This window comes from Cavia porcellus, unplaced genomic scaffold (genome assembly GCF_034190915.1).
Source record: "Cavia porcellus strain 051 isolate PalLab524CR breed Dunkin Hartley unplaced genomic scaffold, mCavPor4.1 scaffold_16, whole genome shotgun sequence".
Lineage (NCBI taxonomy): Eukaryota > Metazoa > Chordata > Mammalia > Rodentia > Caviidae > Cavia > Cavia porcellus.
In genome coordinates this window covers 50,237,703-50,250,959 of record NW_026947499.1, presented here as the reverse complement: position 1 = coordinate 50,250,959, position 13,257 = coordinate 50,237,703, and the positions used below count along the sequence as shown (strand labels likewise).

General features: G+C 41.7%; 1 protein-coding gene across 1 annotated transcript in view; it reads right to left on the bottom strand.

Moving 5' to 3' along the window:
* Positions 1 to 13,257, bottom strand: part of Otoa (otoancorin) — a 75,365-nt gene that overhangs the window by 42,573 nt on the left and 19,535 nt on the right. Inside the window, exons 9-12 of the mRNA XM_003478198.4 lie at positions 12,525 to 12,625; positions 7,491 to 7,630; positions 5,298 to 5,421; positions 1,818 to 2,033 (exon numbers count right to left, since the gene is read on the bottom strand). Coding sequence (XP_003478246.2) covers positions 1,818 to 2,033; positions 5,298 to 5,421; positions 7,491 to 7,630; positions 12,525 to 12,625 — 581 coding nt within the window. The remainder of the gene's footprint in view (positions 1 to 1,817; positions 2,034 to 5,297; positions 5,422 to 7,490; positions 7,631 to 12,524; positions 12,626 to 13,257) is intronic.

Here is a 13,257-nt window from a genome sequence, read left to right as displayed (position 1 = left end):
TCTCATCCTTTGGTAGAAATAACTGGACACTAGAGAAGAGACAAACTACTTTTTCCAAGGCTATTAGAGAACAAAACAGCCTCCTTCGGCTTCCTCATGTTAAATCCACAGAAAAATTTGCAGGTGGACCTATGGAAAGTCCCAGTAACATGAAAGATCTTCAAGGCCTTCAAAGTCCAGTCACCATGAGGCCATAAAGAAGAAGACATGGGCCAGCCTTGGCCTTCAGTCAAAAATGGTGAGTGGGTGGCGGACAATGGCCAGGATGCCATGGAAGCCACAGTGTGGGAGTTCAGCACGCAGACTCTCGTTTCGATCCCAGCTTTGTCCTTTATGTGGCTGTGCCAACCCCTTACATTCCCTGTGTCTCACATAAATTACCTGAAAACTGAAGATGATAACACTATTACCTCAAAGTGTTGGCAGGAAGATTAAATGATTAAGTCATTTAGAGCAGAGGCAGGCATGCACTAAGTGCTTAATAAATATTTCCTTTTTGTTGTTGTATTGAAACTGGTCTTAATCTAATTGTTATGAGCCACTTGGCATCCTGGCTTCATGTGTGAACAGGGCACAAAAATGCTTCGGACTAGAGCTCTGAAGTCTGGAGCTCTTCCCCACATAGGGAAATTATTGCAAAAGAAGGGATATTTTCTATCCCACAAGCAGACAGAGAATAGACTAAGGTTCCTGTTCCAAATAGGAACTTCTGCCTTAAGTGTCCCTTCTTTAAACCCCAAGACTGGAATAAATAGTGTCATCTCTGGGCTGGGGATTTAGCTCAGTGGCATAAGCACCTGCCTTGTAAGCAGGCGGTCGTGAGCTCGATCCCCAGTACCGATTAAAAAAAAAAAAGAGTGAAAGAATAGTGTCATCTCTGATCTTACCCTGTGGCGTATGTTAGCAGCCTCAATAATAAGCAAGAAACTTCTGGGTGTACAGATGCACACCTATAATCCCAGCACTGGGGAGGCCAAGACAGGAGGATCACTGCCAGTTGGAGGCCATCCTGGGATACATAATGAGTTCAAGACCAGACTACACTACAAAGCAAGACTCTGCCCCAATAAAATAAAATAAAAACAAAACTACCATAGAATGAGTCCCACAGGTTGATCAGCAACTCAATGACTGTTAGCGCACTTCCTCACACTACTACGCCACCTGGTGGTCAAACATCTTTATGTTGGCCAAAATACAAAAAACTGCAGCAACTTGCTATTGCTGCCCCGTTTTACAAAGCAGAAAACTGGGGTAAAGTGAAGGTAAGTAATTGTACATTGTCCACGGTTAGTAAGTGGCAGAGTGAGGATTCAAATTCGGGCAGTCCTCCTCAACGTGATCTTCGTACTGTCCAGCTGCTCCTGCTGTATATGTATGTAACTGACTCTTATGGACAAATTGTGTGTCCCCCAAAACTCATATGTTGAAACCCTAATCACTGTGTGATGGTACTTGGTGGTTGGACCTTTGGAAGTAACTAGGTTAGATGGGTTATGAGGTAATTAGAGTTGGGTGGGGCCCTGGCCCATGGAATCAGTGCCCTTATAAGAAGAGACGCCAGATCACTTGGCCTCATGAAGGTCATGTGAGTACACTGGCAAGATGGTGGCCTCCCCCAAGCCAAGAATGAGGCCTCAGAATGACACTTATTTTGTCAGCACCTTGACCCTGGACTTCCCAGCCTCTAGAACTGTAAGAACTAATTTTCTGTTGTTCTAGCCACTCAAGTCTCTGTTATTTTGTAGCCTGGGCTGACAAATACACTGACCCTCGAGTCTTGGAGTATTCTAGAAAAATTCAAAGTTCCAACTGACCTTTTCATGGGCTAAGTACTTGGCAGACAAGATGATGACCTGGCTTTTGGCCCAACCCGAGACCTGGTTGAGAGTAGAGATGGCAGCCTGCACAGCCTCAGGGGACAGAGATTCCAGCTGACTTGAGGGCAAACCCACAACCGCGTCTGACAAAGAGCCCAGGGTTTCATTAAGGGTCCGGTTCTCTGTGGCAATGTCCAGGAGGTCAGCTTTGAGCTAGGGGAGAGCAAACTGGAATGAGCATTAGTAGAAAACAGGGCAGTGGTTCCCTCACTTGCTTTCTGGGTGGAGGATCACCCCCCAACCCTGCCCCATCAAAGCCCCTAGAGAGAGGATGGAGCTCCTGCCATGCCCAAACATCTCTCACGCTGGCTTTAATGCGCTGCAAATTCAGTTTGAGTTTCATTTAAATATTCATGTGTTATTAAATCAACCTTAAAGCATGGCAGGAGAGAATTTTGCTCCCTTATAACTCCACCGAATTCTTGTAGCATATATTTTCCTTTTGTGACCTTGAACTCTATATCCATAAATATAACCATTTTTCTTGTATGAAATGTCTGAAGGCTTTTTCATGATAATTTGTAATCTGTGAAAAAATAATTCTCACCCATACAAGAAAGTTAAAATGTTCTGAAAACCCTAGCTCATAAAAATAACTAAGGGGCCAGGGTGTGGCTAAGTGGTACAGCACTTGTCTAAAATAAAAAAAGGGTCTAGGCTTGATCCCCAACCCAGAAAGAGGAGAGGAAGGAAAGGAGGGAGGGAATAGAGAGGAGAGGAGAGGAGAGAAGGGGATTAGAGGAAAAAGGAGAGGTGGGGGGGAGAAGGGGAGAGAAAACTACAGTTAGCAATTAGGTGTATCCCCTTCTAAGTCAGTTTTACATGGTTGCAATATAAACAAAAGTACAATTATCTGGTCTGTATTCTTAAAATTGTGTCTGATACAACTACGATCATTTTAATTATTTTGTTGCAATATGTCTGCACAGTTATAGCCAAGTGTGTTTCCCAACTGCTCCTGATAAGGAAAGCAATGAACTCCAGCATAGCCTTGATACGAAAACAGTGGGGACAGTGCATGTAACACCTAAACCGGTATAAACAATGTATTCATTCCAGAGAGGTGCACCCGACTGTTCTGTGCAATATGGAAACAGCCACCGGGGGGCAGCAGAGTGAAGTAGAAGAAACCACGGTGGTGGTGCCGGGCTTCGGCACTCTAGCGGATCAGCTGCCCTGGAGCTGGTCCCTCCTCCGTAAAAGGAAGAGCGGACCAGGGCGGTGGTTCTCAAAGAGTGGCCCTCGACCAGCTGCAGCAGCATCACTGGGAACTTGTTAGAAATTCAGATTCTCAAATCCCACCCCAGGTTTGCTGAAACAGACTCAACTCAGAAATCCATATTTTTAATAATCCTGCGCAATGACCCCAGTGCACCTATTGGGCTGGACGATGCCAACTAGCCCGGCTCCCCAACTCTAGCTGCATTCTCCTTTCTTCTCAGTCAAAGCTGCCACCTCTCACCTCACCTTGTGGCCATAAAATGTATTTGTTTTCTTATTTTTGGCTTGAATTTGAGGCAAAATTCTTTTCCTTGAAAACAAAGACACACATATAAAGACCAAGATAGATGACCACGATGTAAATTGTCAAATGTGCTTGGGAATTTTAGGATTATACGTGGAAAAACTGCAGTAGAATTACTGATGGCTTTATCAAACTTTTCTTTAATATTACTTTCATAACATCTTTTCAGTTGAAAAAAATATTGAGCCTGGGTATGGAGTGCACGTCTGTAACCCCAGCATTCTGGGAGACTGAGGCAGGAGGATCACATGTTTGAGCCAGCCCGGGCAACTTAGCCAGACTCTGACTCCAATTAAAATTTAAAAAGCTAGGGGTGTAGCTCAGCACAAAAACCCTGGGTTCAATTCCCAATGTGGCTCTCCCAACAAATGAAGGGGAGCACCACAGAAAACATTTCAAAGGAAGAAAAAAGAGAGATGGAGGAGAGAGAGAATGAGAGAACCTGAATTTGCTAATTTTTCAAAACTTGGTGTAAGTGAGAGATGCTAATTCAGAGTATAATATCAAATACTGAGAACATGAGGAGAAGTGAGTCCTCATTGTCTACTTAAGGCAGGGAAATTTTTAAATGATCACTGATACAGACACTGGAGGGCTGGAGATTTCGTACATGAAATGTTGAAAACAATTCAAATTCCAGCGGTAGAGTCACAACCAGAAATTCAGTCCAGGAATTTTAAAGAATGGACTGATAAGATTGGTATGAATTTAACCAAATAACTCAGGTGTGGATAAAGCAAATTTTGCAGAAGTATATGCAATATGAGCAAAAACTAACTTTAGAGAAAAGTTAAAAAGAGAAAAAAAAAACCCACCTGGGCCAGGGATTTAGCTCAGTGGCCAAAGTACCTATCTGGAAAGCTCAAAGTTGTGAGTTCGATCTCTTGTACAAAAAAAGGGGGGGGGGGGCTGGGGGTTTAGCTCAGCGGCATAAGCGCCTGCCTTGCAAGCTGGCGGTCGTGAGTTCGATCCCCGGTACCGATAAAAATGAAAAAGACAAAAATAAAAAAAAAACCACCAATCCAGACTCTCTACCCCAGCTGCAATGGCGTCGCCTGAGGTGCTTTACACCACACATACTCAGGCCTCACCCTAGGCTGTAGAGAGGCTGTTACTCATCTGGAGCTAAGTCTGGAATCGATGCTCAGTCTGCACTGTTCCAGCAGCTCAGCATCCTCTGGAAGCCGGATAGAAGAGGAACATACAGCCCGCTCCAGGCCTCTTGAGTCCGGATCTACAGTTAAGAGCCCAAGTGGCCAGGCAAGGTGTGCAAACCTGTATTTCCAGCTGAGGCAAGAAGATGGTGAGTTTGAGCTTGCTTGGGCAACTTAGCAGTTAGAGAGACCCTGCCTCAAAATAAAAAACAAAAAGAACTGGAGATATAAGTCAGTGTGCAGGCCCTGGGTTCAAACCTGTTACCACAAAATCAGTTCAATTCAATTCAATTCAAAGACCCCAGGCAGTCCTTAAATATGTCTCATTTGCACACAGCTGATTTAATTTTCATCTTCCTAAGATTTGTTCCTATTGTTTTTTTTTTGTCATCCTTCCTTTTTGATGTTATGCTCACCCAAAGATTTCAGATCTCATCTACTATGGCTGAACTTAGATCCTAATTAATGTTAGATGTTTTCTCTCAAGGCCAGGCAAGTGTGTGCTCCCCATTTCTCTGGCTGGTAAAACTGAGGCCAGGACCCAAAAGACATCAATCTGTACGCATGTTGTTTTCTCAGTACTGATGACTGAACTCAGGACCTTCACACAGAGCTATATCCCAGCCCTTTATTTTTTATTTTCAAATGGATTTTGCTAAGTTGCCTGAGCTGGGCCCAAATTTATGATTGTCTTGCCTCAACATCTCCAAGTTCTGGAACTACAGACCCCATCCGCACCTTCTGAACCCTGGCCTGGAAGCCCTGCAGGCGGCTGCATTTGATCATCTGATGGAGGAGAACTTGGGCAAGTGTGGCATCCAGCAGCTCCAGGTCATCGTAGAAACAAACCAGCAGTCCCAGCCTGTGTGGAAGAACAAGATGCTGGTGGAAGGCTCACATCTGGGGCTGCAACCATACCCACCCCTAGTCCCCATCCAGAGGGTCAAGAGCATGGCGGCTGCCACACACCAGGTGTGGTTCTGTGTCCTTTAACATGCACTATCTCAGGACAACACCCTGTGAGGTAGGAGCTCTCCTCAGTCCCATTTCACAGAAGGGCAAACTGAGACTCAGAGGGATGGCATGACTTGCCTAAGGCTAATAGTAGAGCTGTGATTTTTATCTAGATCCGTACAACTAACCCATCTCTCACCTCAGGGTGGGGAAAAGTCGTAAGTAAAAGATGGTGCTGAACTGGCCACAGAGAACTCCTCATTTTTCACATGGAGATACAGGATTCATCTACCTTGAAGGAGAGATTGCCAGGTTGCAAAGATTTAAGAAGGAAAAAAAAAGAAATATGGACAGGCCGAATAATGTAAGGACAGAGGGATTCAAACCCTAGCTGGGAGCAGTGCACCCAGTGGTTAAGAATGTAGGTTCAGGCCAACTCGAGTCGAAAACACAGTTCTATGAGATATCTGCTCTCCAGTAAGTAACAACTTCTCTGCAAGGGCGCTACATACAGGCACTCAGCACACACTCTGTCCTACCGTACAGGGTGGCCCCACCTCTCTGAACACTGAATAAAAGGAGACTTGCTTTGTTCACCATGGCACACCGTGATAAATATGAGTGAAGGAAGGAGACAACCGTGAAAGTTAAATAAGAAGCAGCATACCAAACGGTAAGTGAGCTTCACAGTGGGCATCAGTGCCCCTTCATGAGTGAATGTTCTTAGAGTTAATATGAAAACTACTGAGCTTAGCATGGCCAGACAGCCCCGCTGACCACAGTCAACCTGACCCCAACATCTTAGAAAGATACTGATGTGTCTGGATGTGTATGCAAGAGAGAAACCAGGACCAGGGAGTGAAGGGTGATCAGTGACCACATTACGAATAATTATTCACGAGTCAAGTGTATGCAATCAACCTAAATATCTATCAGTGGATGGATGGATTTAAAAAGTGGTTTAGCTCCCTGAGGGAAGACCACTCCCCCTTTAAAAAGAAGGGAAGCCTGTCATTGTCAGCACTACGGATGAACCCAGAGGAAATTATGTTAAATGAAATAAGCCAGACACAGAAAGACAAGTACTACATAATGTCACTTACATACAGAGTCTAATAAACTTAATGGCATAGAAGCAGCAGAATGAATGGTCTGCGATGGGGAAAGGGTTAAGAAATGTTGGTCAGGGCCAGGGGTTTCAGTGTCTACCCGAAAGTTCGATGAGTTCAATCCCCGGTGCAAAAAAGAAAAAAGAAAGGAAATATTGGTCAAATAATGTACATGAGTCTATTTGCGTGTGTTTGTGTGTGTGTGTGTGTGACCATAGAAAAGTGGAACTCATTTATAGTGGATGGAAATAACTAGAGATGAGGGAAGGTGAAACAGCTTTATGAATACACACACTGAAAGTAACTCACTTGAAAACTTTTAAGGTAATATGGGATGCTGGAGGGAGCAGTGTGACATTGAGACCCCGGGGGACAGAGAGGAGATGCTTGCTCACCACCCTTTCCTCACTGCCTGTGCTCCCGTGGTCCCACCCCTTCCAGTGGCCTGCTCCTGGCCCAACTCCCTGGAAATGATTCTGGGGAATCATTATACTATCAGTAAATTCTATAGCTGATTTCATGCAGAGGCTCCCCAGATGAAAGTTTAGTAACAGAAAGTTCTTGAAAATGGAGATCCATCAGCTATGTCCAAGGCTTGATACAATCTAATGTAAATAGTACATTCACCTTGGAGTAGACCAAGTTCTGGGTACTGAAAATGCCCATTTCCATGCTTAGAGCTAAAAGTAGCACTTGAGAAGGTGACACAAAATGACTGGCCCACAGAAGGTGCTCCAGAAATGTTGTCGTTCCCCACCCCGCCCCACTTCATTACTATTAAGAGAGGGATCAACCACCTCCCTTCCTTTCCCAAGTCAGGACTGCATCTTGGAAGACATTCCAGAGGGCCCAGGGCTCACTCTCTTGCCTGTGGATGGTCGAGATATTCCTCACGTCGAAGCTGGACAAGCTAATCTTCTCCAGGAATGCATGGGCCAGTTCAGGAGTGATGTCATAGACTGTATCCAACTGCTTGGTGGCATTGTCATAGCTGATAAACAGCCCAATCTGAACAAAGATGGGAAGAGCAGTGAGTTGGACGGAAGTAGCCTATTTTGGACCCATCCTGGTGATTTGTGCTGTGTCCTCTCCCAAACCCTTAGTGATACTACCCAGTTTTCCACTGATATCTGTCATTGACTTCTTAATGGTCTGCAATTTCTCTTTGGTTTCCTCTCTTACCCTGCTGTGATTTTTAAAAGTATTTTTAATATTTAATGTTTAAACTTTTTAAGCTAATCTTTGTACCTATATTTCTAGATTTGTTGTACTGAGGTCAGAGAATATAGTGCACAAATTTGAGGAATTAGGGAATTAATTCTTTGAGGAATTAGAACTTTTTTAGAAGATAAGCAAGTTTATAAATAACTCCATGGTGATGGAAACAAAGTATTCTCTTTGTAAGATACACAATTCAGTGCATATATATTCAATGATATTAAATGTACTATTGAGATTCTCTATACCCTTATTCCTGTTTCTTATGTGTCCAAGGATATCACATTGATTGCTTCTACTACTCTGAGATGCATCAATTTTTCTTTGCATTTCTAACAGATTTTATGCTGTATATTGTGATATACTCTTTTAAAAGAACTCATGAAGTTATCTCTCTGTTGTGCATCATATTCTTCATCTACATAAAATTGCTTCTTACTGTTTGTGCTCTATGGCTTTCCCACTCTTTTCTGAATTTTCAGATTATGATAAGTTGTAAATCATGCTTGATCTTAGGAGTTCCTCCAAGAGCTCAGATTTCTAAGAATACAAACTATCTACTTCCTGAAAAATCACTTAACGATAGGAGAGTAAATGGAAGGGAAAAAAGTGTTAATGTTAGGACGCAGGGTTTTAAAAGTTGAAAGATGTTTAAAGTACTCCCACTCTCCTAAAAAAAGGAGAATAATTTAGTTGTGCTTCTCATTTCATAACCAGATATTGTTGAGTCAGCTGGTCTTCCAACAGTCAGTCATCTGATACAAATTCTTCTCTCACTGGCCAAAGAAAAGTCATGGCACATATGTTTATAAAAGAAAAGAAAAGACCTCTGTATTGGCAGCATTCTTTAAGGGTGTTTCAACTTCTCGGTGCCCCGGAGTTTTTTGTTATCACTGAGTTAACTTTAGAAAGAGAGAGACAGTTGGTTGGGAAGTCAACTTTAGACACGTACATTCCTCCTCCACTGTAAACTCTAGGGTCAAAATCCAACCATTGCTCCTGCTGAAGTAGCTATTACCAGAAGTCACTACAAATAGAAGTAGTTATTAACCCTTCAATGCCTAGTGTTACTTTTAGGAATGCCCATCACAGTGGAACATAATGAAATTTTTTCTCTTAAAATTTTGTTTCTTGAATTTTTCTAGGTAACATACGTGAAATTGCAAAAATACAATCTTCATCACAAATGTATTAATACCAATGGTTTTTGTTTTGAGTTCGTGCTTCCAAGCACGGTAAACCCCATAGCTATTGTCCTTGGCCTTTCTTGAGTATAAAAATACCCTCAAATGATTCTTTCAGCTCACAGTCAGCATTCCCTTTATATCATGGTTGTCTGTACCAGACTCCTAGTTGTCCATAATTCTTCTGTTCTTAGCTATCCTAGGCTAGAACACAGTTCTCTTACTGCATGCTTGAGGCTTTTTAACAAGAATTTTCTTTAGAAGGTAAAGGTATGTTAAGCTAAGTCACTGGTACAGTTTCCAGGGAATTTTGACTAGCTGACTAAATGCTGATATTTTATTTTTTTATTTTTATTTTGAAAAGAATAAAACCAAATGAGGAAAAAAATTGGGTGATTCAAAACAAAAGGATGGACACAGTACATAATTTAAAACCACAATACAAGGTGATCTACAATGGTCACCATAATGTCTCTTGTATTTGTCAATAGAATTGCCCTCATCATCAGGTACAATAAAATTAAACATAGCAGTATAGAACAAAATCAATAAAAACAAAACATTGGAGGCACTACAGGACTTCAAAAAAAGGAAACAGTCAAACCAGAGTGGGTATCATAGTGAATCTTATTGTCTTCAGAGTAATTGCCTATACTCTCAGACTTAATACTATCAAACAAAACAGATCAAAATAAAATCAGTCAAAACAAGACAGTAAAAGCAATACAGGGTTTCAGATTAAGTTAACAGGAAATTAAAAATTGTTACCATACTATATCCAGCTATCTTTGGAATAGCTGTCTGTGCCATCAAATCTAGTACAAGTAGACAAACTGGAACAGAATATAACCAAACTAAACAGAGTGATGAAAGCAATATGGGTTTCAAATCATGATAAAAAATTAACAGTGTTCTCTGTCTTCCCTATTTAGACAATTCCTCCCCTTTCGTTTTCACAGGGTACATTTTGTATCCCACTAACTCCTTTAGTTTTTAGATTAAAGAGGCAAACAAGCTTTTTACTTAGTGGTTCTGAACCTTTTTAACCCTGAGCTTGGTCTCCAGTTGAATCCATTTACCTACAAGAGCCTCAAGGTTTTCCTTCCTTATAGCTGAGTAGTTCTCCATTGAATAAAAGTGTTACGTCTTTCCAACGAATCTGCAGCTGATAGGCAAGATACCCCCACTTTTTTCTGATTCCCTGTCACATAGAGCATTATTTTCTCATCTTTCATTTTCAGTCCATAAGCCCTCTTTCAGGTTAAATATATTTCTTATCTAGAGTATCTTGATAGATCCTTTCTCCTGATCTACTCTGCCTGTGTTTCTTTTCATTACCGTATCGAGGCCATCTCTGCCTCATCTCTGCCATGCTATTTTTCTGCTGTTAGTTGTCTCCTTTTCCCCTTCACTCCACTGTCTTCCCTGTTCAGTGAGTCCCCTCTGTCGCTGTTCTTGAAACCACGGTCTTTTTTCCTCTCTCTCTCGAATGTCTTTCAGGACTTTTTGTAGGGTTAACTTGGTGGTCATGAACTCCCCCAGTTCCTTTTTGTCATGAAAGCATCTTGTTTCTCCATTAATTTTGAGAGAGTTTTTTCAGGCACATCAATCTGGGTTGGAGGTTATTTTCTTTCAGGGCTTGGAATACTTCACTCCAAGCTCATCTTGAATGGATGGTTTGAGTCAAGAAGTCTGTCGTGATTCTGATGAGTTTTCCTTTCTAGGTTATGTTTCTTTTCTCTGACAGCTTTTAATATTCTGTTCTTGTGCTGAATTTCTGGGATCTTGATTATTATATGTCTGGGTGTAGATCTATTTTGGTTATAGCTGGCTGGAGTTCTGTATGCCTCATATATCTGAATATCATTTCCTTTTCCTATGCTTGGGAAGTTTTCCTTAATTATTTCTGTGAATAGCCTTTGTATTTCATTTGTGTTTACTCCTGCTTCTTCACTCACATTTTTTATTCTTAAGTTATCGATCCTCTTGTCATCTTCTAGCCTTTGTATTGTTACTTCCTGGTTCTTTGTTATTTTTAAGAGATCTTTCCTTTCATGATCACATGTTGCAAACCTGTCTTTAAGGTTTGATAGTCTATCTTTAGTTTCTCTCAAGCAGATTTGCCAGCTTTAAGTGGAGTTTTTAATTTCCTGGTAGTCTCTTTGAATCTGTCTCATGTTTTCTAGATTTTTTTTTATATTCTTCATTGAAAGTTTCTCTCCTTTTTCTATGCCCCTCCATTCTTCCATCTGTGTCTTCCTGAGAGGTACTTAGCATTTCTTTTATTATTTTTTCTTATATCATCCTTTACTTGTATTAGTATTTCTGTTTTGAGTTCTTATATAATGTCACAAAGATAATTTTTTGTGTCAGATGCTACTTTTTGAGAAACCAGAGTGTGCAACCCCTGATCTCTTCTGTGTTTACTCTCCTGGGCCAGTACTGTTTGGTTGGGGGCTGGAGACTTCCTTTTGCTTCTTCCTCTTGTCATGTTCCTGGTTTCTTCCAGATAAGTGGATATTGAGGGTCCCTGGCACTTCCTGTATTGGCTATGATTACTCTGAAGCATGCTGGCTAGGGATTGCTGCCCTCCACAGTCTGCTGATGACCATTGAAGTACAAGTGGGGTGGAGCAGGCTGGCCCCTCCCTTCTCAGCTGGTCAACCACTGGGAGTCTTCACCATGTTAGTGTGTGCTGCCCAGAGGGTGCCAGTTAGGGATAGCTTTAGGGAGACCTCGTCCTTGGCTATTGGATTGTGCACAAGGGTGGGACTCAATCCAAACAATTCTCACCAATCTGCTCTGTGCTAGGAGTGGCTGACTGAAGCTGCTGCAATTCTGGTTCCAGGCTTATCCCGCCCGACTCCAAAATGTCACCTGGTCAATCGCCCACTCCCACAGAAGGACTGAGTTCCTCGCATTCACCGCAAGCCAATGCAGATCTCTGAGCTGGAGCTGTTCTTCGCTCCATGCTCCCCTCTGCAACCACATCTTCCTGCCGGGCTCATCAATCCCCAACTTCACTGTGACCATGCATCTTTGGATTCCAGCAGCATTTTGTACATAATGGGACCTCCTCCAGCAAGAGCGCATCTGGCTTCAGCCTTCCATCCACATTTTTCTTTTTTCTTTCTTTCTTTCTTTCTTTCTTTCTTTCTTTCTTTCTTTCCCCTTTAGTTTCTTCCTGGGTCAAGAGGATCCATCTTCTTCCATCTGGTCTTCTGTAGGATATTTTATTCCAGAATCTGAGCTGTTTCTCTCAGAGAGGCTCTTTACTTTGCTGCTTATTGATCGACCAGCTTCCCAGCTGCCTAAATGCTGAAATTTTAGAATACAGCTTGCCAAGCTATGGTGGCATACACCTATAACTAGCACTTGAGAGACTAAAGCAGAAGAATCACCATGAGTTCCTGTCTCAAAAAAAAAAAAAAAAACCACCAGAATATATTTTACCCTGACTGTGTTAGTAATGGGATGTACAAAATATTTTTGCAACTTACTTCTAGAGTACTAATTTTCATAATTTCTTCAAGTGATAGGTGAACCATATATCTGCCCAAAATCCATAAGTTTTCTGCACTGACCCATGAAATAGAGTCATCTACAAAAAAAAAAAAAAACACATGTGAATGACTAAATAAAAAGCTTTTAGACTGCTTTGTAATGACCAGCAGCATCTTTGGTGTCAGTCCATTCTTACATTAAGTTTTTAACAGCAATTTATTGAGTGCCTATCTGTGAAATATTATGTTACACACAGGCAATAATCATAGATGCTCGTGACCTGAGACTTTGCTACCCAATGGTATGGTCCCCAGACTAACAGCATCAGCATTATCTGGAACTTCATATACAGATTATTTTTTAACAGTTAAAATTTTAAAGTAGTCATTTATTATTAGTTCAATTAGTTATTAAATAATCTGGCAATGTGAAATATGTTTGGCTTTTATTACTATCTCCTTTACAATCCACTGAGTAATAAGCATTAGTGGATTACCATACTCATCACCATGTTACTATACTTGAACCAAACCAAACCATTCTTACTTTCCCACATGCACCACAAATGTTCTCCAAATCTCTGCTCACTTGGGCCTTCTTGGCCACCTCAAATGCCACTCCTTAACCTGTGTCCAAGTCCTATCTTCAAGACTAAACTGAAACTTTTTCTCTTCCTTAAGGCCTTCTAGCTAGAAATAATCTCTCCCTCCTCAGAATTCCCAGAGGACC